At 36.2% G+C, this 25247-nt stretch overlaps 1 protein-coding gene across 2 annotated transcripts in view; it reads left to right on the top strand.

The window, feature by feature from the left end:
* The window catches only part of OLA1 (Obg like ATPase 1), a 103606-nt gene that overhangs the window by 25900 nt on the left and 52459 nt on the right, over window positions 1-25247 (top strand). For both annotated transcript variants that reach the window (XM_037397312.1, XM_037397313.1), the window contains one exon: window positions 23283-23458. In XM_037397312.1, the coding sequence (XP_037253209.1) occupies window positions 23283-23458 (176 nt within the window). The remainder of the gene's footprint in view (window positions 1-23282; window positions 23459-25247) is intronic.

Here is a 25247-nt window from a genome sequence, read left to right as displayed (position 1 = left end):
CATGTTTTTTAATTGTTAGAGGTGGTATTGTAAAATTGCCATGCAGAGGAAAAACGTCTAATACTGGTATGTGTGTTTAATCTATCCATAACAGCAAACACTAAAATCATGTTTTAATCATAAGCAGATGGTTATTTCATAGTTTAATTACAAGGCAGAATATAAAGATTGTTTTGGTATGCTTATTGCATTTTTGCCTTCTTAACTACTTTTCCAGTTTTTTTTTTTAAATGTAACTGTATCAGTCAATACCACTCTAAATTCCTTTTTAAAAAAATTTTGATCTGAATTATCTGTGTGTTTATGGTGTCTTTTATTTTGCCTGGAAGTCTTTTGCACTTAAATGCAAGTATGAAGTATTATCCTGTATTCTGTGTAGTGTAGATGTTTTAGTTGTTGTTTTTTTTTTTATAACTGCATATGCTTAAAGAGTATGAAACTGTTCATTGGACTCTGCAGTATTTAAAAAAAAATCCAATGCATTTTCAAAATGCCACTCTTGGCCCAAAACTACATCAAGCAACAACTGAAACACATCGCTCTCAGTTGGTTTAAAGACCTGGAAGTAAAAATTTCCTTCCAACTGTGGTACAATATTCAGCTGTTGTTTAATATGCATATAGAAAAGACAGCAAGAAAATATAATTTGTCTTCAGTTGATTTAATTTATATATCAGAAGGTATTGTTAAAATATTGAGTGCTTTGTGTGATTACAAAACATTGTAAATGTAGACAGAGCTCAAGTCAATGGGATCCAGAACCGTACCTCAGTTTCTGCTTTTATCAAAATAATAGGTAATTTTCCCTGAGCCATAGTTCATCTTTGTAGTTACTGTATTGAGCTTTTATTTGTAGAGATTGTTTAGTCATTATGAGAAAACATATTATAAAAATTTTGATAACGAAGAGTTAAAAAGCTCTCAGTGTTTTCTTTTTATAAGCCACCTGTTGCCTTAGATGCGTAAGTATATAAATTTGAACAAAGTGCTCATCACTTGTCAGACATCAGTGGCAGCATAAAAATTACTTGTGGTGCTTGCTTTGCAAGAAGTTCTTTTGTGTTTGTGACATCAGCTTTGTTTTATACAATTAAAGTATTACACGCTAGAATAATCTAAATTGCAACCACTAAATGGTGATGTTCTTTTTTCATAGAGCTGAATTTGTTTACTGGTTGTATACATCTATTGACTACTGTTTAACATGACATGTCCCTTTTGCCTTGAACAGTCTTTGGAAAAGGTGTTTTTTTGTGTCCTGTTCTCGTCTCCCACCCCCTCCATTTCTCCTCCCTTCTCCTTTATGGAAGGCTTTTCTCGTACTTTTTTTAACAAGTAGATATAAATACATGTTAAGACTTCAGTATTTTTTTTTCAACTAGCAAATTAACGGCACATGATGATATCGCAACAGAGAAAAAGGCGTTGCAGTAAAGGGAGCTGGACTGCAGGAGATGTTTTGTTCCATGTGAACACTTTGACATGAACAGAATAGTTTTAGTTTGGACGGTTTAAAATAAAATCCAAAGGCAAACCCTGGTTTTGATAACACACACAGGTTTTCTGATTACGACCCTACTGAACTAGTAGTGACTGTACAGATACGTACTGAATGGCTTTCTCTGTTGGAAATACCTAATCTGTGATGTTCTGTTCCTTTGTTATTGCTATATTTTTCTTTTATTTACATGTCTTTCCACTTCAAAGTGAAAGAGAAGAATTGACATGTGTCTGGATTATGATTTCTTAGTATTAAGTTGTTTTCCTTTTGTTAAAACATACTCGGTCCTACAGAAACTCATGGAAAAGACTGCTGTGTCTTCCTCAAATTCTGTAGTCTTGAGTAAGGGGTGATATTTGTGGAAACTTCAACAAACTAGGTAAAATTAGTGTAGTTTTTTTGTATCTTGGTTGTGTTAAGTATGCAGTAAGCTTGTCTTGTTCCCCATAACCTTAGGAAAGGAATAACATCTCTTCAAAATTTCCATATACTTAAAATTATCTGAGGCGTAGTTCTCATTTGAAGAAATTAGGCTGTAAGAAAGCTACATCACAACTAATTTTTATACTAAATTGCTTTATTTTTGTAGGGAATACATGACAACTGTGTAATTCTATAGGAATTTGCATGCAGGAGTTACTGGCTCTGCTGAATCTGCAATAAAATCTGTGATGAAACCTTTGTGTCTACGTATTAGTCCTGGAACATTAAAGACTGCCTTTAGTGGTCACCCCTCCTGCCGGGGCCAGAAGAACGGAGACAGGAGCATACAAGCTCAACTTTCGTATTCTTTCACATGAAGTTGATCTAGTAACTTATCCTTCTGAGGAATACTGCAAATTAGGGACCGCTTGCCCTAGCAGCATGATATTATCTTTTTTTTCCCCTCAAACTTCCTCTCCCTTCTGCTGATCGTGAAGCAAAATCCACTCGCTTTGCTCATGTGTTCCAGCCACTTTGTAGGGCCCTGGTTACTGGTACTGTTACAATGGTTATCGTACTGGTTACAACTGGGACAGAAATTACTGAAACTTGATACTGAATTTCTTAAAACCAGGTATCACGATGTTGCTTGAAATAAAGTTAAAAGTGGCTTACAATCAAATAATGATTACAGCAGTGTTCCAACAATAATCCTGTAGTGATGGGATATGAAAAGTATATAAAAGCAAGCTAAAGACCATGCAGAACAGTATTAAAAAATGCAGCCGTATCCATATAGTTTAGTTTATCATGCAGTTTCTTTGCTAAGAACATGATTTATCTTAATGCTCGCATTTCAGAGTAATGTTTAAACCGATAAACTATTAACAACAATCACTTTACAAACATGATATTTTTTGATTTTATTATTCTAACACCATTCTAAGCTGCTAACTGGCAAATTAACTGATTGTTGCTTTCATCTTTTCACATGTATTTCTGTTGTTTTTCTTGGAATGTGTATGTAAGCAAGTAGGAAGAGAGAACAAAAGTGACCTTTAAAAGTACTTCTATATCCTTTCCAAGGGCGCAGTTCTTTTATTTAGTCATACTGTGTTTGTGATTTAAATTCCATGAATTGCAGTCAAGTTCCACTCAGTGTGAATAAAGATGGCTTGGTCTGAACCTACACTAATCAGTATATATTTATAAAAACCAAAAATTAACACCCTCCCCTGTCTGTATTGATTACATTTGCAGACTGACATTTAATGTGTCTGTGCCACATAGAACGAATGATTTAGTGTATGAGTTAATTGATCATTTACGAATAAACATTCTTCTTGTGTGGAAAGAGAGAGACCGTTTCCTTGTAGCTGATTTGTCCCATACATGTTTAAATTCATTTTCCCCCCTTCTCTGTGTGCTTTCACTGTGAATGGTTTTGAGTATTAATGGATACAGTTGTACTCATTGAGTAAATAATCAGGGAGTTTTGTTACATGCATGTATTTTTCTTTATGCAGAAGCGTTACAGTGTCACTGCAGGACTTGCCTGAGCCATTGTTAGAACTGGAGAGTGCAGCGTGAGTGTGCCTAGCAGAGCAAAGGTACCTGCCAGCTGAATCGGCTACTCAACTTTTCAGATGTCTTGCTCACTAAACCTCAGCAAGGTTTCAGTTATTAACGGAGGAAAGAAACAGTCAGAATTATTTAATAATTTATTTTTAATGAAACCCTATACTTTTTATTTTTTAGGTGTTAGTATGTTTTCATTTTCCTCTGGTGCTGTCAGTGTAATGTTGTCATATTAAGATACTTTGACTACCTCATTTGGATGTTGTTGAATAATAGGGTGGACTAGACACTTCAAAAGGTACATACATTCATACTTCTGATCTTCCTAATCAGCTGCTGTTTCATACAAATATTTCAAGCTTTTCCTAGTCTTGTTGTTAAATAAACTAAGGGAACCAATTAAGTCCAGGAGCACAGTGTATGTATACTAGTGGGGTCTGGATATGTAAATTGTGGCTCTCATACTTGTGCTGTGCAGATGTGTCCGTTTCCCCTTTAGTAAGGGTGATTAGATTGTGGGGTACAAGCCTGTTCTTGTCCGCCTTGCGCTTGGTCCTTGCTACTGCAGGCTGGATGGCTTACTTGATTTCTGCTTCGTTGTTGCGTGTCAGGAGCATGCCAGGCTGTATTCGGGAGAGGGAGTGTGGGATTCCCAGGAAGGCGGATGTCAGGAGCCCACAGGGGTGGCAGGTGCTACCTGCCTGGAAAGTGCTTTCAGACTACCCGAGCCACCTGCATACCAACAGGTTGTTGCAGACCACCATAGTTTTCAGCTTGTGTGTTGTAGTCACACAAGGATTCCGTACTTCTTCATGTCCCTTCATCTGGTTCTCATAAGCAACATCCAAATTCCCTCCCTGCTGGAGAGAAACCCTGCCTTTGTCAGCTAAAAACCTCAAGTTGTGCTTTTCTGTCATCTCTTTCTGTTTATGGAATGTTTTTTTTTTTTTTGCAGAATTACTCTGCACGTGGTAGTTGCTGGTTTGGGGTTTTTTAGCTTTCCTGCTTTTTGTTTTCTTGCTATGTAACAGCAGGGTGACATTGGTTAACAGGATTTTGTACGTCAGTAGTGCTATTTACTAGAACGTTGTTAATTTATAGTACTAGAGCAGGGAAAATATGAGAAACAATAATTTGTTTGCAGTCTCAGAGAGCTAAAAGCTTCTTGACTAGAAAGATGTCTTTGGGACCGCTGCAGCTATAGAAAAATCATTTTAAATTTAAATGTTTAATTTGGTGGAATTTGGTAGGTTAAGCCCCAGGTTAATAGAAAGAAATTTCAAATTTCACCCATAAAACTACTGTGAAGTTACTTCTCCCCTGCCACCCCCCACCCCAACCCCACCCTATGTTTTAGATTTTGCCTTGGTGAGCAAATAGTTGTTCTTTGTTTCAGAACAAGCATACTTATGCAGAAGTGCATTATCTTTGTATTATACAAGCACTGCGTAGAAATATTTCCACATAACTAGAATGAAATATTCAGCATGTTTAAGAAGAAAGAGCCTTTTGGAAATCTTTGGTAAGGGAAAAGATTACATGTATGATGCAGTTTACATAAATCAGTCTCATATGTATGGTATGCCACCAGTTTTAATATCTTGATGGAGGTACGAGGTGGGTAAGCTGGGCTTGTGCATGGCCGCATGTGAGAGGGAGGCAGATGGAGCCACATCTGAGAGCAAAGCAGCGTCTTCCAGTGGAATGCAAACAGGCTCCAAAGGCCTCTTTTAGTAGGAGGGGGTATTGTAATATTATCAGCAACGTTGTGTCGAAAATTGAAAACCAGTAACTGAAAGCACATTGTAAAAAAACAGATGATGTTAATGACTTGGAGAACATTTTTAAGGTTAGTAATCAGCAAACCTCAAAGAAAATTATCTTGTGATCAGTGGTCTGATTTTTCACCGAAATCGAGAGCCTAGTCAAAGGTAATCCATCTTCTGTTCACTTAACATGTTTTTTCTTAGCTATACTGCTTACCCATTTACTTAAAGAAAAAGATTTTATGTGTCTTATGTACCGTTAAATAAATGACAGAACAGAAACTTAACAGCTTTATAGCTTTTTGGAAGTTCCTTTCTTCTGCAATAACATCTCAGAAAACTTCAGAAAATTATTTAATAGAAGCAAATTGTTTGAAAAATCAGCCTTGTGTAAACACTGGCTTGCTGATAATGAAATGTGGCCTGTTTTCATACTATTGCAGCAGCTATGCTTTCTTCAAAATTTTTTTTGTGGCAGAAGAGTCTTTTGTTGATTTGTGGTGTGTTTCTAACCTTTTTGAAGTTTCTGCATGATGTTTTCATAAGCTCTGAACATCAAGGTTTTCCTGACATATGAAAGGGAAAGAATCTTTGATAGGTAACATTTTCTTTCTGTGGCATGTGATAGCAGAATTTTTTTATCCCTGATCCAATTTAAGTTAGCATATTTCATTATGTAAAAAGGTACTCTTTTTCAGAGTTGTTACAAAAAGGGAAAAGTTGAGCGGTGAACTGTGTCTTCCTAACAAAGTTGAACCGGTTTGAAATCATAAGGTTACTGAAAAATAGGATGTAACTCTTAAGAGATCGTTTCTGTCAGATTCTCGTCTTTTAACTAGTAGATGGTGTGAAGTCTGCTAGGACAGTTCTGGCCTCTGGCTTGCTTCCTTCAGCCCTCTTTCCTGTGGGCAAATGGCGAACAGGGTGCAATTAAGTGAAACTTCATGAAGTGATGGTGGTGCTTGGCTTGCTGTTCTGGAGAGCCATCTATAGCAGTAGTGTTAGAGGTGTCTATGTAAATGCTTAAATATTGTATATACCTTTTTCATGTCTTTTGAAATTTTGGTTTTTTTTTTTTTTTTGTCGTCTATCTCTCATATAATGTGAAAAAGTATTGTGGTTCAACATCTACCGAGAATCTACTGGTTTTAGAAACCCTGATATAATTCCATATATTTTTGTAAAACTGATAGCCTCTTCAGAATAGACAAGGTCCAGGACAAATGCTACATGATAGCTTTTGGGGAAAAAATTGCAAGGAACCTTTCTACAGTAATTGGATGAAGATGATTTTTTTTTTTTTTTTTTTTTTAGTAGACTTAAGTGCTGATGAACAAGGACTTTCTTCAGGGATGTCAAAAATTGCCAGAAGCATGATGTCCAATGTGGTCCTTTTTTTCTGGAGAGTTTCCTTGAAAGCAGAGTGTTTTGAGATTGAGAGGATCTTCATTCTGTCTAAGAATGAGTTTTAATTTTTTTTTAATTTTAATCTTATTTTATCAGGAAGATAAGACTGATGTCAAATGAGACCTTGAACATAAGATACTGCATGCTGGAATTAGCAAATGACCTTGTCTTTTTTCAGAGTCCTTTCTGACTACTCGTGAGTTTGATAGTTTATATCACAACTTATTAAAAAAGTTGTAGCAGTGATATTTAAAATGGTAGTGGTCAAGTGAAATATGATAACATTAGTTTCGATTATTTTTCATTCTGAAATGTTTGGATTTCAAAGACTTTTTTTTTTTTTTTTAATCAGAGAGGGAATGTTTTAAGATACATGTTTCCTTGTGCAAGAAGGCAGTTTCTGGTGGCCTGCTTGACTTTTTTGCTGCATGACACAAATGTTCATACCAACTCAATGTGTAGAGAAGTATGGATATTTACTCTGAGAATTTGAGCATACCTTTATGTGAGCGCTTCTTCTGGATCTTGAAGTTAAAAAAACCCTGCAAAGGCATACGTATTATTGCCAGTTTAAAGTCACTAGGAAACTAAGGCAGTACCACTGAGATGGTCAGTCTGCCATTCATGTGGTGTTGGCTGCATGTTTTTTACTTCTGCACTGTCCTGTGCTATATATGAGCACAAAATTAACTGTGGTTGTGTGCCAAACTGCAAAAAGCCAGATCTTGTTTATTAGTAATGAACAACTAATTTGCAGCTGTAATCCTTGGGTTTGCCCATGTAGTAATCAAGAAACTGTGAGGAAAGCTAATTCACCTTCACATGAACTGTGTTTGGAAGATGTGTGACACAAAATAATTCCTGATGTTGAAAAATTATGTTGGATAATGAAAAATGTAATAAGACATAAACATATATAGAAGCTGGTGAATAATGATGGGATACAAATAGTAGGGGAAAAATATCAGAATACTTCCATATGAAAGTGTTGGTCTCCAAAGAGACTGTTTGCTAGGACTGTGTGTGCACACACAGTTTTACCTAGCAAGCATTTTTAGGTGTTACTGTTAATACAGACAAATGTGAAATACAAAATATGATGTAGTAAGTAGAAGATGAGTTTAAAAATAGCATGTCAAGGTAAAATATTGCCACTGTTTTAAAGTGGTAGTTTAATTGCAAAACATAAAGCGATTATCTAACAAAGTACTTTGCTGAACTGATCTTGCAAACCAGTGCATTTAAAAGAACACAGCGGCTGTCTTGGCAGCTGTCCCCTAACTCCAGCCCAGGGTGCCATTGTCACAACTCAAGTCATTCTTTGCTTCTTGTCCATAGCTGCAGTTCAGGTGCTTGTGGTCATGCCACAAGGCATCTTACTGCCATGAAAATAGTGAAACTGTATTAGTTCTTTAAGTCTGCACGAATGAGGATAATACAGAGTTTGGGTGTGTTTGCAAATGCTGAGCCATCCTGAGGGGTGCAACAATTTGTATTAATGGTGCTTGCCCTACATGAACTACATGGTGAAGGGGTAGTCCCTAAACAGCTTACCTTAGTGTGCATAACTTGCATTGAGGTTTTTATTTCATGAAGTACTGTAATTTCAAATTCAGAAGTTGAGGTTCTTTATGTTTTAAACAAAAAGGTTTATAACAAACTGTTCCTCATGGTATGGTACTTTATAACATCTTTGTCTTTTTCTATCATTAAGAACAGTGTTTCTGTAATGTTAATTAGCTAGTAACTGCTGTTTTCAGTGTGCTTTAATTACTGTATGTTGCTTGATTATATGTTATGAAATAAACTTAAGGTTATTTTAGATTGTTAAATGGTGAGCTAATATATAACTACTGTGCTTAAGATGAGGTTTTTCAGATGCAATGGTGGGTATATTAGAAGGAGAAGCTAAAAACGCAGTCTCATTCTTAGTATGTGAAGACAAATTTAAGAATGACCTCCTAGATTTTAAAATTATTATTTATGAGTAATATCTGGTAAAATACCATGAAAATACTTTGAATCATAACTCTGCATAATCATAAAACAGATTGTAAAGGTGTAACTTTTGATTTGTGTGTGTGTTACTAACAGGCATCTTTTGCTGACAGTCTAATTGTACAATGTAAGATACTTATTTACTATCACTTAAGAATTTATTAAAAAAATGTTCCTGTTAAATTACATTTAGTAATAGCTACATTACTAGTAGATAAATTACATATATATAGTGCTGTCTGCACATGTAGGTAAGTATTGCTGCAGTGACAATTGTATTTTTTAATTAGCAAGATGTTTAAATAACTTGGTGCTTATGGGCACTTTCATATTCAGTTTCGGACAGAACAGTGCTAAATAAAAGATTGTACTTAATGGTTATATTTGGTCAACAGACAAAAAAAAGCTAAGCTTTACAGATGACTTAAAACTTCTGATAACAAATAATTTCATGACCTTCCATATTCTAATAAAAAAGTTGAAAAAAATTTTGAGCAAAATTAAGTGTTTTAAAATGTATCCTGCAACTTCTTTGTCTCCTTTAGGAAGATATTTGCAGTAGTTTTTCTATTGGCTATTGATGTAACTGATCTAACACTGGAAACCACTAAGAATTTTAATATTGTTCGTATATAATTGCTTTAATCTCTGGTCTTTGCAGGAGATGGTGCTTTAAATACTCAAGAGGTTTTTTCCATGGTGTTTCTTTCTCAGATTGCTAGTATAAAGTCCGTATTTGTTTCGGTCGATTGTACATAGAAATAAACAGTTTACATTTTCAGTTGATGCATAACTTTTTCATTTGCTTTACTATGTCTTAAATTCTACCTTCATCTCTAGTTAAGTTTTGTGGTTATGTTCGCATACTTCCCCTCAAAACCTTGAGAAATTCAATGTAAGGCAGCTGTATAGCTCTGATCATGACCTAACTTTGCAAATGGTGCAAAATATATAAAGATAAATCCTGTACCCCAAGATTTCCATTGTAATTTCTTTTGCAGAAATGTTCTCAAAATGACTTTGCCAAAAATATTAACTCTTAATAAGCCACCAGTCAATAAATCAGTATACTCATGATATTTTATATATTTTTTAAAATAAGTTTCTCTTTTTAAAGAGTTTTTCTTTGAAGTAGAGTAAAAGTACGGCTCAACACTGTTGACAGCTAGAAAGATAAGGTCAGCTGAGGGGGTTGGCTGGCTGTTTTTTTCCTGTGGCCTAATAAAATCTGGCATTTTAAGTGCTTAGAGAGGGTCTCAATTGTAGCTGCTCCTGCAGTTAAATAACTGCTTAGGGACACCGAAGATGCATTTTTTCATTCAAAGAAAATAAAACAATTAAGTGTTCCTGCCTCTACAAATATTATAAAATGTAACATACTGGTTATTTTCCCTTGTTTCATATTCTTAGCAGATACTTGGTCTTTGATACAGGTGGGTCCTTCTGTTGTTTCTTTTAAGCTTGATACATTGTACAGCATTTGTTGTTTGAAGTAGCAAAGTCTTACTGTTGTATCACTAAATGGTAATTTATTTTTTTTACTGAACTTGCTGCTGATTCTGTTAAATAAAATTGGTGGCATTTTATATCAAAAGCTACAAGTCTTCTGGATACTTTAGTCACCACGTAACTTGTGTTTTTGTAGTTTGTGATTAATCACTGCATTTTGATGCTTTGTACTTTGATGAAAATGTAGTAACAAGAATAAAGTATTTGTAGAGTTAACTGTACAGAGTTGTTTGGGGTGGGGAAGAGGTTTTTTGTTTTTTGGGTTTTTTTTGAGGGGTGGGAATTTGGTGAACCACTATTAGTTATTAGTATCGTAGGCGTAGGCAGTGTATAACTGAGAATTTAAAAACATTTGAATTTAACTTGTATTTAAGGTTGATAAATATTAATGAATCAACCTGTGCTTTAGGTGAAAAGATTTTCAAATTTAAAGCTTTTTGTGCCCCTGATGGGATTATTTCAGTGATTGACTGAAACATTTAAGAGAAGAAAAATGTTTCTTTAAACAGAGGAGGTTGAGTTGGGAATTGGCAACAGAGGGGAAAAAAAACGTTTAAGCCCCCTCTGATTATGATTGTCATGAAACTGAGTTTTGCTTCAAGATTTTAACCAATGATATGTTTTTATAGTTTAATTAGTGTTTATTTTCTCAGACATTACTGATTTGGATTTCTTAGAAGATGCCTATAACAAACTGGATCCATCAATAAGTAACTCATTTACAGCATTATTGTACTGAGTCGCAAGAAGTTTAATTGCAGTTTGCTTACATAATTTTTCTTGACAGCTGTTGAAAATAATGTGGTAGAATTGGATTTATACTGACTTTTAGGAAGCAGATATTTGTTCAAAAGCAGTCGGGGAGTGCAAAGATCCATGCCAATATTCAGAATTCATATTTCCCTTGAATGGAAGGTTGTGATAAAATGGTACATGGTGTGTTTTCATTGCCTGTTGAAAGACTTTCATGCAGTTAAAATAAGCATTTTGATGGTGGTTGAATTAAGAGTTTTTGTCAGTCTCTTCTCATCATGGATGATTAGACTAAAACGTCTGCTTGTCTTGACTTGAGATCACCACAGCTTCAGATAACATGCTTTGTGATTGAAGGTTGAAATATTTTGAATTCTAATAGGCTGCCAGATGAATTGCTTGAAATAGACTGTAAAATTTCAAGGCTTCCTTTTCCATCTGCTGTGAAAAGAACCATTGGGAATGGTTGAGCTTGATGATCATAGAATTACGGGATGGTGATTCTAAAACCCTCAAAGGGAAGTTGCTATGGAGATCTAGTTCCAAACTGTGAAATGATTCACCTCTGAAAGGCTTCAGGGTCTGAGAAGCTGAACACATCATTGTTCAGGTGGTCATTGGTTAGGAAATTGCTGGTGCCTGTGTAATCAGCACTCCTGTGGTAGTTAACGATCTAAAAAGGTTTGTTCTGAATGATGTGGGACAACAGCAATGTGCATAAGATGGCTTCTCTCAATCATAGTTTGCTCAGCCTGGCGCTTGTAAAAATACAGTGAGCTAAATGGCAGAGAAATGAACTGCTTCATTGAGGAAGTCTTTTAAAAACAAGATTCTTTTCTGTGATGGATTTGACATCTAAAGTAAAAGGAGAAGAACTGTTTCAGCTTAAAAAGCTGTGGTTAGATGTTGCAAAAGTATCACATTTATATATTTATTTTGCAAGGAACAGGATGGCGGGGCTGTGTATTTGTATTTGCTCACAGGCTAAAGGAACAATACTTTTGGAAATGAAGATTTCTACCTAGTCACACCTCGGGAACTTAATGAAGTAGCCTCAATATGTTCATATTGCTGCCCCTGCCCCCCTTCCCCAGTTTTAGGGCCTACCAGACACTGCTTTGACAGTGATGGAAAAACCCCACTCTGTATATTCAGTATTCAAATTAATCAAAGCAGATGTTTTCTTTCTTAGTTTCTAACTTACTTGCATGTTTTCAGGATGGGGAAAGGGAATAAATGGGAAATGTTTGCATACATGCATAAAGCAATGTATTTTGTCAACTATTGCTAAATTTTGCCAGCAGATTCTTAAATTACTTGGAAACTTCAACATAGATACAAGTATTTAATTAAAATTTATATGATTATTTACTTTTTCAAGGAAGGCAGAAGGCACTTGCTAAGCGTGCAAGCAGTTACTGTCTATAGTTTGTGCCTAATTCCACATAAAACATTTTCTTGACCATATGAGATTCAGATAAAGAAGTTTTTTTTTATTATTTCTTGCATATCTTGTATATCACCTTTGTCACAATCCCTCATCATAATCTGTTAATGGGATTTAGTAAAGAAGACAGCAGTGGCTACTAGATGGTGCCAGATAGTTACAGAACACAACTGACATGTTCCATGATGTAGTTGCCATTGAAGTAAAACGTTTGTAGAAAGGAAGCAAATCCCTGAGTGTTAGGGATTACTTTACTGAAGTAATGAGTTCTTTACTTCCCATGTGAAGATCAGCCAATCTATAGCAAGTAATATACTTAGTTTTCTTTTGGGATGCTGTGATGCTGTTCTGAGATTTATAAGGAAGAGGAAGGGACTGATATGCAAAGTGAAATGTTAGTATTGAGTTTTATCTGATTAATTGATACATTAAGGTTTGCACAGGAAATATTGCAAACTTTTATAATCATGTCTAGCATCTCAAATAAGATGCAAATTATGTATTACCTTTTGTTTTCAGTATTTAAGGTGCTGTTCTAAAAAGGTCATTTGATACTTCCTGTGATTCCAAGCCTGTACCATTATGTGAAGTCTGAAGAACTGTGACATCACCTTTAATTTGGTGAAAAGTAATCTTTGCATGTGAAAAATCATGTATGAAGAGCAAACTGTGTCTTAACCAGCTAATTATTATTATTAACAGGATTTCTATTAATAGTAACCAATAGGCAGCACTTAAAAATCTTGAATTGATTTGCAAATGATGTATCTGGATGAACTGTATTGCTACTTTTGCATTAACTTCATGTATTATGTCATGAATGTGGGCCAGAATGTCCAAAAGGAAGGTTGTATATGAGGCATATTTTTTATAAGGTGTATTTACTGAGAGGCTTTTTGCCTTTGTTTTCAAGGATATTTTATTCACTTAGCAACAGAGCAATTCATTACAAACTTATGTAGAGCATATGCATACATAAGGGCACAGATCAAACAATTTTTTCTTATTAAAGTCTTTATCAACTCTCATTTTTGTTACATGTTGACTGGTCTTTCCTGAAGTATATTACTTGAGTAACATTACAAGTATGTTTACTCCTCCTCACCTCCATTGTGCAGTAAAAGAGGTCCTCAAAGGAGAAACATTCAGGTATGGAGAATAAAGTTCTTAACATGTGATGAGCCGAGTTTACAAGTCCTTATACATAACCTTCTTCTAAAAACTTGGTTACTCTTTTTGTAAGCAGTGACTGATCTGTAAAAATACCCCCCCCCCCCCCCCCCCCCGCAAAGTTCTATGATCCTTTTTTATAACACTTTTGTCAGGCACTGCAAGAAGTTTGACAGTCTTGTAGCACTCTTGTTTTATTGGAACAACAATGTAATTTTGAGTTTCAGAATATTTGGGAGCTGCTTAGATACCTACTGATTTCTTGTAGCTGAAAACTTGTTATTACTGAGTTTTGTCTAGGTATTTATATAGCTTAAGACATTGCTTTAAATGTTTTTGAAGAGAAGTTGCCTTACTGAAACAATTTTACACCCTTCACTGTGGGTTCTAGGAGGGCTGTGGTTTTGCATTCTATGCTGAACTGAACTGTTCATTCTTTGTACATTATTTTACAAAGACTAGTAACCCTCCAAAGTGTTGAAGAATGCAGAACAGAGAGTTGAGCTGGCTCTGCACAGGAGCCAAGTTGGGCTCAGGAAGTTTAATGGCTTGAACTTTGTTGCAGCATTAGGTATCCAAAGTGGTTCGGTAGGAGTACATTTGTGGTAACTGCTATGCAGTGCTAAGCCAGATGTGACAAAAACTTCAGGGTTCAAATGTTGGAGTTTTTTTGTATTTCTGCATCTTTGGTGTAGTCAGTCTGTGACCCAGATAAATGGTTTGTGAATAATTAAAATGTTTCCTGTATATCTGATCAGTCAAGGCCAGGTAGAATTGCCCTTTGGGTTTCTGCTGATGGCTGCTAGTTGCTATTAGTGATCTGTGTAAATGTATTGTCTTAAAAACACAGTTATTGTTAGTTATTACATTTTGTTATGGTGAATTTTGGAGAGTTCAGTTAAGACTGACACCATAGAGCTTGGCACTGAGTATTCCTGAAGACAAGACCTTGATGACTGACATTCAGAAAGAAAGGGTGAAATGCATCATGGTGATGTTGGAAGTAATATGAATACACAGTTGTACATATAGGTATATTTCTACTTCCCAAATGAATTCTGCTTAGGAACCATGTTTCTGTACAGTGTAGATGCCATCAGATTGCAAATGCATGCGTTCCAGTCTGAGTTTGAGTAGGAACATTGTCTTTGGTGAACAGTCTGGGTATGTGGTACGTGCCTGTTAGAAGTTATCTGCTGATCTTTGTGGCGAGACCTTCCTGAGTGCATATCCTTTATGCAGGCAGTGCTGCCTTGGGGCTGCTCACCAGGGAGGATGATACTGTGGAGACTTTCCCTTGTTCCTGTTTGCTTCACTTTTCACGACTGAAACTCACAAGGGAAGGTTTTCAGTCATTAGAACAGAAAGTGACATAAAGCAGAGTGTGGCTGAGCTCAGGTTGATGAGGGCAAATGTTCGCATTCTTCAGTGTTTTTGGCTTTTGGATGTTTTGCAGTGGTTCTGGCTAGGTTCCACATGCCCCTTCTTCCAATTACCACAGCTGTATTTAGGAAAATTCTGAACAGAGAGGCTAGTTTTTCTTAGGGAATTTGTATTTTAAACAATTTCTGTGGTATGTCAGCCATCTCAAAAAGTACTACATAAAGTGCTGCCCTTCCTAGTGTCTTCTAATAGCGAGTCCGTGCAAATTACCATGTGCTGTGATCCTGGGTGGTGTGTTGCGAGAAGAGTAACCAAGGAGTTTGTCCCAAGCACTATTTGGTGGGCAGGGCTGTGATAGTATTTCAAATGTATGATCAAGGGCAGTCAGAGTGAACCCTCTGCAAATGGAGGCATGAAGGGCTCAAAGATTTATTCTTTCAGCTGTCAAATAATGTCCTTTACCCAGTGTGACCAACTTGATAGCAAATCTCAGCAGGTAGAAGGTTTTGCCTGCAGAGTGTTGACTACATCCCAGTGGTGCTAGGATGAAAGAGCAATAGCAAGTAAACACATTTTACATCTGAAAGAAATCACTAATATTTGCCAGACAGACTCAAGGGTAAGGGCTCTGGAACAGGATTTTACAGATGAGCTCATTGGAGTGACTGTCTTGGTAACAACTTTTCTCTGTTAAACCTGCTTCCACCAGGAAGAGAATCGCGGTTTCTTCTGCTGACTTACTGTCTTAAAGTGAATTGCTTTGCCTCTGTGTTTCGTGGGGAGGTTATAATTCTCATCTCTGACCTTGTGCGGTACTTGCTTGACGAGTACTTTTATGCAAATATAAATTCTTTGTATGCTCAAGAAGTTGATGCTACAGTCATTTAGAATCCTGTATTGCTGCTCCATGCTCTCATTGTGTGTGCTGGTGCAGAAATAGACTTGCCCTTTTTTGTCAAATACTCCCAATAGATTTGATACTGAAAGGACTGCCATTCAGCTGCTGGTTCAGACTTTTGGGGAGGGGTGCTTGATTTGTGCTCTCTTGACTGGTGCAGTATTAGGGCTCAGTGGGTAAATGTAGCTGCTTATCTTTTATATAGGTAAGTAATGAATGTGAGTCCTAATACTGCACCAGTCAAGAGAGCCCGAAGCAGCTGCTATTACCGTCCTGCGTCTGTACAGCCATATGGTACGCATAAACTGTAACGTTGTGTTCAAGGTAATTAATGCTGCAACTAATATTCTGAACTGTTTTTCTGTTGCTAAAAATCAGCAAAACTTGAGAATAAAAACAAGTGTGTTTAATGGGAATTAAAACCTTTTCTTATATTTCTACGATGCAGGTACAAAAATAATTATTGCCACAGTGACTGCTTGCATTCTAAATAAATTTGTACATATTATTGAGAAAAAAATCTAGTTAACTTTAAAATATGTAAGTTTTCTTGTCATTTAGGGTTCTGTGAAGCTGATCATCAAGAGGGTTGCAAATCATTGGCGGTTTCTATTTTCAGAGTTCCACATCCCAGAGTAATTTGCTTTAATTTCACCCAATTTAACCTATACTTCACACCATCACCATTCAGCTTTAATAGCTATGTTCTATGCATAAGAAAAGCAGATAAATGTCCACAATTAGACTGCAAGTGATTACAACTAGTTAGGGCTTTATGAAGACAAAACTTAAAGGGCTGTAGCACAAAACAAAGCCACAAAAGATGTCTGAAAAAATTCTTTCTTCTGAAGTCAAGGTTTACTACAGCATTTTATTTAATGTTTTTTGTACTTGATTTTGCTTATGTTGAAGATGTAGGCAGGTGCATCTTCTTCAACTGAAAATTACTCTGCTTAAAGAATATTAGGTTTGTGTTACAGGTGATTAATTTCACTTGAAATTAGCTTGCAAGGGAAAACATGCTAAACCTACTTTATTTGTTGGTTCTTTGTTAACACGTGCTACATTCAAGAAGCTGTAAAATGTTGACTCTGACAGTATTTTTGCCCTTCTAATCATGAGTATGCATAGTAAAATGTGCCATCATCAAAGTTTAATACATTCTATATAATGCTAAATGTACTTGTACTTCAGTCAGAAATTGCGGTATCTTTTACCATTTAAACCTTTATAATACTGATGATAGCATGTCAAGCCAGTCTAAGTACAGATATTATTTACGATTTAATGTTTTTTGACACTTGTGGTCTTGTTTCATTTGATAGTTCAGAAAAATACCCTGCTTCTAGCCCCCCTACCCAAGTTACCCTATTTTATTTCTTTTTGTTCTCCCCCCCCATTCCCACCCCAGTAAGTGGACAGATAGATATTATTGCTCATTTATATCAGGGCTTATAACAGGGTACGTATGTGTATTGCGATGTGCCATATCAATCTGTGACGAGCAGCTCTTTTTGATAATAGTCATTGAATGTATGCTGGAGAGGAAGTGCAAGCATCAATTATTCTCTAGGTCTGGTTTTTGGTGGTGTTATTAAACATTCTCTTATAGCTTATTGACAAAAAAAGGCTGGTCATTACCCTAAATACCAATGGGAGTTTCAGCTTGTGTTGCGGTTCAGATTCTGATCAAATTTTAAATATCCCTCTTAATTACAGCATAACATATACCAATGCAGTTGCTTAGCTTTTGTAAATGAATACAAGATGCTGGAATGCTGTTATGTGGAGCTTAATGTTAGCCAAGTATTTTGTTCCGTTTTGCTTTAAGGATAAAGATTATTAAAGAAATGAAGTGACTGATATATCAAATATAAATTAATATTGAAGGTGCTAATTAATTTCCATAATTGCAATTATGAGCAGAATAAAATAAATCTAGTAGTAGTATTTTGATTCGGTTTTTATCATCTTGGTGGGAGCTTGGACCAGCGAGAAACAATAAAGTTTAGGCTATAGGCAGCTTCGGTTTTGTGTCAAACTAGTTTTATATGCTATATCATAAAACTTTCAGCCCAATCAGCAACTACATTTAAATACTGCAAATTGTGGCAGCAAAACAATAATTCTGCTGATTAGCCCCTTTCCATTTCTTGTAAGTGAACTGTTTATGCTGTTGAGTACCTTTTGAAAAAAGAAAAAGCCAAAACAGCCTTGATTAGTCAAGGAGTAATTGGATGACTTGATTTTAGCAAGAGAATGAATTGGTTGATGATAGCCTGTAACTAAGTGTAGTGGTTCTGTTCAGATGAATACATAACATACAGTCATCAGATCTTGACAGGTATAACATAAGCAATGCAAAAATCTCTGGAGGCTGAGAGGTAAATTTTGTCAGAGAATTTTGAAGCTGATTCTTGAAAGAAATGGCAAGAAATGTGCATGCCATTAGATGATACCATTTAAAACGTGGCATTTGTTACTGCTGTGCTGTATACATATTTAGCTGCTATTACTTTTGCTTGTGAAGAAAAGATGCAGTCCATGTGTCCCGATTGCCATTAAGACCTGACAGATGGACAGTTGGTCCCTGCTTTTCCTCTGGGGAAAAAACAGTCAGGTTTCACATCTTCCCAGCCAAGTCATTCAGCTTTCTGGATCTTTTTTATCTAGTATCACTTGAAAGCAAAGTGTGGAACCATCTATCATCATGTTACTACTTTAATGCTACTTCTAAAATATTTTTGGGCTCACCACACTTGGACCCAATCAGCCCAGATAAAGTGCTCAGCTGAAGACAAGTTCTTCCCAGAAACTGAGGAATCCTTTAGGTTTGGCCCTGCTGGCAGCAGAAGGAGGAGCTGGATGTGACAGTGATCATTTTGAAACTCCTCATTTCTAGTACCTTCAGATTAAGTCATTACTTTAGGTGCTGTTAGATGGAAAAATGAATTCTGATGCTGTGTTAGACTTTACTATTTTCCTGTCGTTTTAATAACAGTACCTGCATGCCACTGAAACATTATGGGAATTTACCACAGCAGATTTGCTACTTACAGCAAGCTTGATATTTCTAACTCTGTAGTTCTTTGTTCTTTTACACTAAAGAGAGTGGCAGTGGTGTATCATTCAAGCTAGAGTGCAAATGCATTGGCATTTTCTGTGAGATTATTTGAAAAAAGGCTTATAGCTAGAATGCTTAAAATATAAACTTACGTTGTTGAATGGATTCAATCCAACTTTCTTTTGACTAACTTCTGATAAAAATATACTTTACCACTGGTGGGATGTGTGAGACACCAGAGAATTATTAATTTTTTAAAAAACAATGAAATTACCGATTAGGGGTTCCCAGTTGACTTTCCTGTATTGCTGTATGCTTAGCTTAGTTTATTGACAAGAAGCAGCTTCTTTGGGGAGTTTCTTGAAGTCTTATGCTGCTGCTTCAAATTCAGCATATTTTGGTGAGTGTTCCTTATTTTCAGCAGCCTGTGTTTCTACATAGTGCTCGATACCAACTACTTACACTACTGCTTATTCAGGGTTCATGGCCTGTGTCCACCTTGTCCATCTTGTTCGTCATACAGGTGTTACACTGTCTTTACTTGGACAGTGATATCATTCTTAGTCACCTATTCATTGTATTTTAAGATAGAGCCTTTAAGCTTTCTATTTTGTTGCTGTGTATGCTGGACAGAAGGAGTTATATCTTCCTAAGAAAAGAGAATTAAAGGCCTTGCTTGACAGGAATTTCTCTTGCTAGTAAAGCAAAGGCAGAGAGACATATTAATAAATAGCAATATACTGTTAACGATCTGTATCAGGTAAGAGTTGTAGATTAGTATTATAGTTATTGTTTTAATCTTTGTAAGCTGCAAATAATATATGCAATTGCTAGTATGTCCTATTTCTTGAATCAGTTTTACAACTCTATTTTTTTATTACTCCTTGACATTTTTATGTAAGCTGGTGTTTAAACCAGGGACTGGGCAAAATGTTATTCTGATAGTTTAACTTTGTTAATTTCTCACAGTTGTACTTTTTCCAAGAGATTTCATCTCTTGCACAGAGTTCTTGCTTGCTAAGTCTGCGTTCAGCTCTGCAGACCAGAACTGAATTCCCTACAATGCATTTTGTGCTAGAGCATCATTACAAAGTAGGCTTGAGGCTGGTGTAGCAGATTGCCCAAGATACATCCCACACAGATACTGAGATGAAGTTATAACTAAGGCTCTTTCCTCGTAGAAGGAGTCTCTCTCCCTTTTCCTTTTCTTCTTCTGTGAGTATCCCCTTGTCTCACTGCTGGCTAGGCTGTCAGTCAGAGGCTGATCTGGTTTAGGTTGATGTCTGAAGTTGGCATTGACAAACCCTGAGCAAGAGATTCACAAATAAAGCTGAATGCCTGTTACTTGTCAAGAAGAGTCTCTCAGTTTATGCCAAAATCTAGACATTAATGCCAGTTTGGCCTTTTGCATATACAAAATCTTATACCTACTGCTTCCTTATGAACTGTGGCTGTCTCAATGGGAAGAGAATTAAATTTATCTCCTCTAAGTGTGCCTGATAAGGGGGAAAAAAAAATTTGCCATGATTTAATGGAGTTCCTGTCTATTTAGGAGGGAACTGTATGACCTATGTCAGCACACCCGTTGATAGGTTTTCTCCTTTCCAAGTTAGGAAAACGTACTTTTCCTCTAAATGTAGAACTGAAAATTTAAGCTCAAAATCAAATGTTTTAATGGAATACACAACTAGTGCTCATTTCTTCCATGGGAAGAGTCAAGCAATCCAGTGAGAAGGGGGTTGCCTCAAATGAGGAGTCTTCAGCTCAATAGAGGGACTCCTTACTTGACCAGGCCAGTTGACCATCAGCTGTTACCAGACATGGGTCTCTCGTCCTCAGTGTCACCTAAATGAGCTGCAGGATGGCTGCTGACGCCAGCATGAGGGTAGCTGGTGGGAGGAGGAGGCTTGAAGATGACTCTGGCAGAATGTTGAAGTGTCATGTCTGTGGGTTGAAGTGTTTAGTGGACTGAGAAGAGAACAGAGGTTCGGTTTTATAGGGGTGGAAAATTACACTGAGTTAATTGATTTTTGGATGAATAAAGAACTTTTTTTTTTTTTTGTGAAAAGGATTGGGAAGATGTGAAGAAGTGAAGATAATTGCTGGAGAAGTATTACTGTTGTTCAAGCAAATGGCAAAATATATATGAGCTGTGTTTAGTTATTACTGATTAATTCACCTTACACTTGCTTTTTCAGAAAAACTTCATTCTTACCAAAGACCAAAACAAGGTCTTACAACTTTTTATTTGTATATTGTAAATGTGAGATATTTGTAGCCATGGAGCTTTTCTCCATGACTTCTCCATGTCTTGAACAGTGTGTGTGTGGGTTTTGTTGTTTTTTAATTCATGGACGCCAAATGCAGGAGGCAGATGTAAACCAACTTCAGATGTATTATTTGGATGGTAATGGACATTTTTTTTCTTCAGACAAGAAGGAAAGATAAACTTTTTTGGTTGCATAAATACTGATCATGTATTGGGAATGCTGGGTGGATAGACTTATTTGGTCTGTCTGGTGACATCTTCCTACTTTGTTTTCCTCCTTTTAATTTAGTATTTTCCATGTGAATCAGAACAGAACTGTTACATTATTTCTAGTATTTGTTCGTCTGAACAGCCCATGTCCGATTGGCTTAGGTGCACAGACACGGATTTATGGAAGGCAAAGGCTATGGTATCTCTTCCTTAATTTCCTGGCATTGGTGTGGCTTAGTGTAGTCAGTTTCCATTTGACAGAGCTGCCCATTCTCCCGGCACAGCCGGCGTCAGAGTTGGGGCTGTTGCTGGGGTGATTTTCCTTGTACCAAGGGAGCTCATGGGTGATCTTTGGAGAGAGACAGCTGATGGGAGAGGGGGGAATGTTTGGTAACCACTGTTTCAAAGACTTGAAGAAAATTTAAAGATTAAATAGGTTTTTATGAAAATTATTTTGACACTTAACTGTCAACAACATTTTAAACCTGTGTACCGTGTGTTTTGATGCAAAATCTTTATTGCTAAAATCACAGTTTTCAGTAAGTTAAAAGAAAAGATGAAGTTTAAGACGTTCATGACAACAAAAAACTCCCGATATTCTGTATGTCTGTTAAGGAACTGTTTGTAGTTTACCTTGTTTCCTATTTTATATTTAGTACAAGAAATACCTTGGGTTTTTTCTTCTTCTGTGTAAAAAATCAGTTGATTTTTATTTTGATGATACTAAAATAAAATTATTTTCATGCTTGATTTCTCAGGCAAATCTTTAATGTTACAGGGTAAGCATGCAAATACTCTAAAAATTGATCCAGGAATAAGTAATAAACTTTTTAATTGTTAATATTTTAATTTTTAAAATATTTATTGATTTGGGGAGGGTGTGTGGATGGGGTTTTTTTGGTGGCTTTTTTGTGGGTTTTTTTTTTTTCTTTCCCTGATGCTGCTTATCTGATAATTTAAATCCTAGCTGAATTATGTTGCCAGATTGTCTTCAGAAGGGCATGAAGTCAGCACACATGCTTCAGTAATATCTGGTTGTTTTACCCTTATGTTTCCAGTTGGCAATTTGAAATTATGGCTTCAACTGCACTTTAAATATGTGATAATAGCATGTGTTTCTAATAAGGGCCAGCACCATTTTGTTCAGATAGTGTGAATGGTTGTCACTCATATATGACAAATGCACCTTCATCTGCTTCTTTGATGGCCCCCTAAAAACCATACCCTCAAATCAGGCCGATGAAATTAGCTGCTGTGTAAATTGTGTGTCTGAGTGGTTCATTATCTAATCACCGTCAGAACCACAGTGATAAAGTAGATTGAAACAGGGACGAGGTCTGCCAGATGATTTCAGGCCTTTTTTTCTAAGCCCTGTTTCCCTTGGAAACACTAAGAGTCGTTCAGAACTTCACAATTCTTTGTCTAGTACTTGTTCTTTTCTTAATGCATAAAATTGGTCAGCCAGTGAGGGCTGCCAGGGTGATTTGTAAGGTTTTCTTTCCATTAGTCTTCTAGTCATTACTGTATGTATTAAAATATTCTGCGAAGTTCAATTTAGCTATGTTTGCTTCTGCTAGATTAGATACAGTGGTACCTATATTCAGGGAAGTGCTCTAGCCTGTTCCTATTTAGAAGAAACTCTTAATGATGTGTGAAGTGTGCTCCTGAAATGGCAAGGTGCTGTGCTCTGTACTTATCTGTGTAAAGCTTTAGAATTTGGAACTGATAGGTAAATTAACAGACTAAACCAGTATGATATAAAATATTGCAGCTGACACTGGTAAATGGGTAGTATGACAGACTTTACTTTTTCATTTCAAACTCTTGTGATGCTTAATGGTATTTGTAAATATATATTTCTTGTCCTTTTATCTTGATGTGTAATGTAAATGTTCTTCTGTTTTAGGAGCATTTGAAGACGACGATATCACTCACGTTGAAGGAAGTGTAGATCCTGTTCGTGACATTGAAATAATACACGAGGAACTTAGACTTAAAGATGAGGAGCTGATCCTGCAGAGTATAGACAAGCTTGAAAAAGTAGCTGTAAGAGGAGGGGACAAGAAATTGAAACCTGAATATGTAAGTATAAGTATATGATCTATAAAAGTTTGGTCATTAATTACTCTCTGTATTGAATTGAAGTTCTTGTATTGTTGGGTTTTGTTACTGATCTCCCACAGCTATAATATGAAACATTACTACTATTTTAATGTATTTTTTAAAGTAATTGTTATTATGGGTTGAAAAATTGTTAGCATGAATTATTTGATGTGTTGACAGTGCAAGATTTCATTGATAAAGCTAACTGTAATTTTTTAATTTAACTTGTTATTTTCTTGTTGACACAGCTTTATATAATTGCCAGTGCTTCATCATACTTACATCAGTGTTTAGTTGTAGTTCCAAGTCCAGCAGTCATTTCGGAATTATTCTTGCTGTTAAGTTCTAGTCTGATGTTGCTACTAGTATTTCTGTAGCCACCAAGTGAATATATTTTCTTGGTATGATTGGAGTTTGTGTCTTATAGCACATGTTAAGTAAAGGCTGCTAGTTGAAATAGTTTTAGAATATTGTGGAAAACTGCTTAAATGAGCTCAGTTATCCCAGGGTAGTAGTGGTCTTCCTTTGTAAATTAGAAATGTGCCATAATTACAAACTTAAAAGTGTATTTTTGTAAATGATCTTTTTACTGCCACTTGACTTTTGAGTCTGCTACACTGTGCCAGTAGTCTAGTTATTAATTTTTCTTTCTTTCATTAATCTTCTATAAATATTTCAGGTGGTATACAAAGTACATTCTCTATTACAGCAGTGTATCGGTGTGGAAGTAGACTATTTATGCTTAACGATTAAGTACTAAAAAATACTCTTTTCTCCCATGGCTTTTTGGATGGCAAGTAGTAAGAAAAACATTGTTATATCAGTGCTGGTGTTTTAGTTTATCAGCACTGAAGTGCAATTAATTTTGTTGGCCCTACCTAGCGCTTGGAAGTAAACAGGAACTGAAAGTGGACATCCCTCTCCAAAATGTTCGTGATGCAGTGTTAAAAAGCACTTGTTGGTGAAGAATTAGTCTTTGTCTGGCTTGAAAAGTATTTTATTCTGTGATTGGTCTAAGCCAGAAAAAATAGCTATTGCTGGATGATTTGAAGGCTTTCATGTAAGCCCAGAGAGAGAGAGAGAGAAGGAGCTATACTTCATTTAAGGTCTTACCTGACATGGGTCAGCTCAGCCCTGGGTACATGTGGGCAGTGATTTTTATCTTTTACAAAAGGTTGCACCCGCTTAGAGGAACAGTGCAGCTTATGCCTACAGTTTCAAATAACATCCACACAATCTTTCACCTTTTAATTCATCTTAAAGAAAGAGGCAAGGAAAAATCCTGTCTGTAGTGAATCCGAAGTAAAATTTAGCCTCAGGCTGAACTTTGGTATGAGGTGATGAAAATGAAGAGTGTTGCGATGCTGTTATGCCCCAGTCTTGGCTGCTCTTGCTTACTTTCTTGTGCAGCTCTCTTTGGAAACAGCTTTGCTTGGCTACTCTAGATGGAGAAATTCTTGTCCAGTTTTTGAGTATGCCTTCATACAAAGTATGAAACCTTTGAGGGTTTCATATCATACTCTGTTCTTCCTGAGCTAAGGAAGAGGTCAACGCTTTTGTGATTGCAATGAGACATAACTGAAGTGTGTTTTAAATAAAAGTCAGAATAGTCATCATGTAACTTAATGGGTGGTAGGTACAGTTACTGTTGTATGACAGAGCTGCTCTTATTTTTTAACTACAGGAAGTTGGTATGTGTTTGAAAACAGAAAATGTCAGTTTATTCTTAAATCAAGGGAGACAGTAAATAAAAACCTCAAATCTAGAA

Source organism: Falco rusticolus, chromosome 8 (assembly GCF_015220075.1).
Source record: "Falco rusticolus isolate bFalRus1 chromosome 8, bFalRus1.pri, whole genome shotgun sequence".
Taxonomy (NCBI): domain Eukaryota; kingdom Metazoa; phylum Chordata; class Aves; order Falconiformes; family Falconidae; genus Falco; species Falco rusticolus.
The sequence above is the reverse complement of the archived record's forward strand: the minus strand, read 5'-3'. Positions and strand labels throughout refer to the sequence as shown.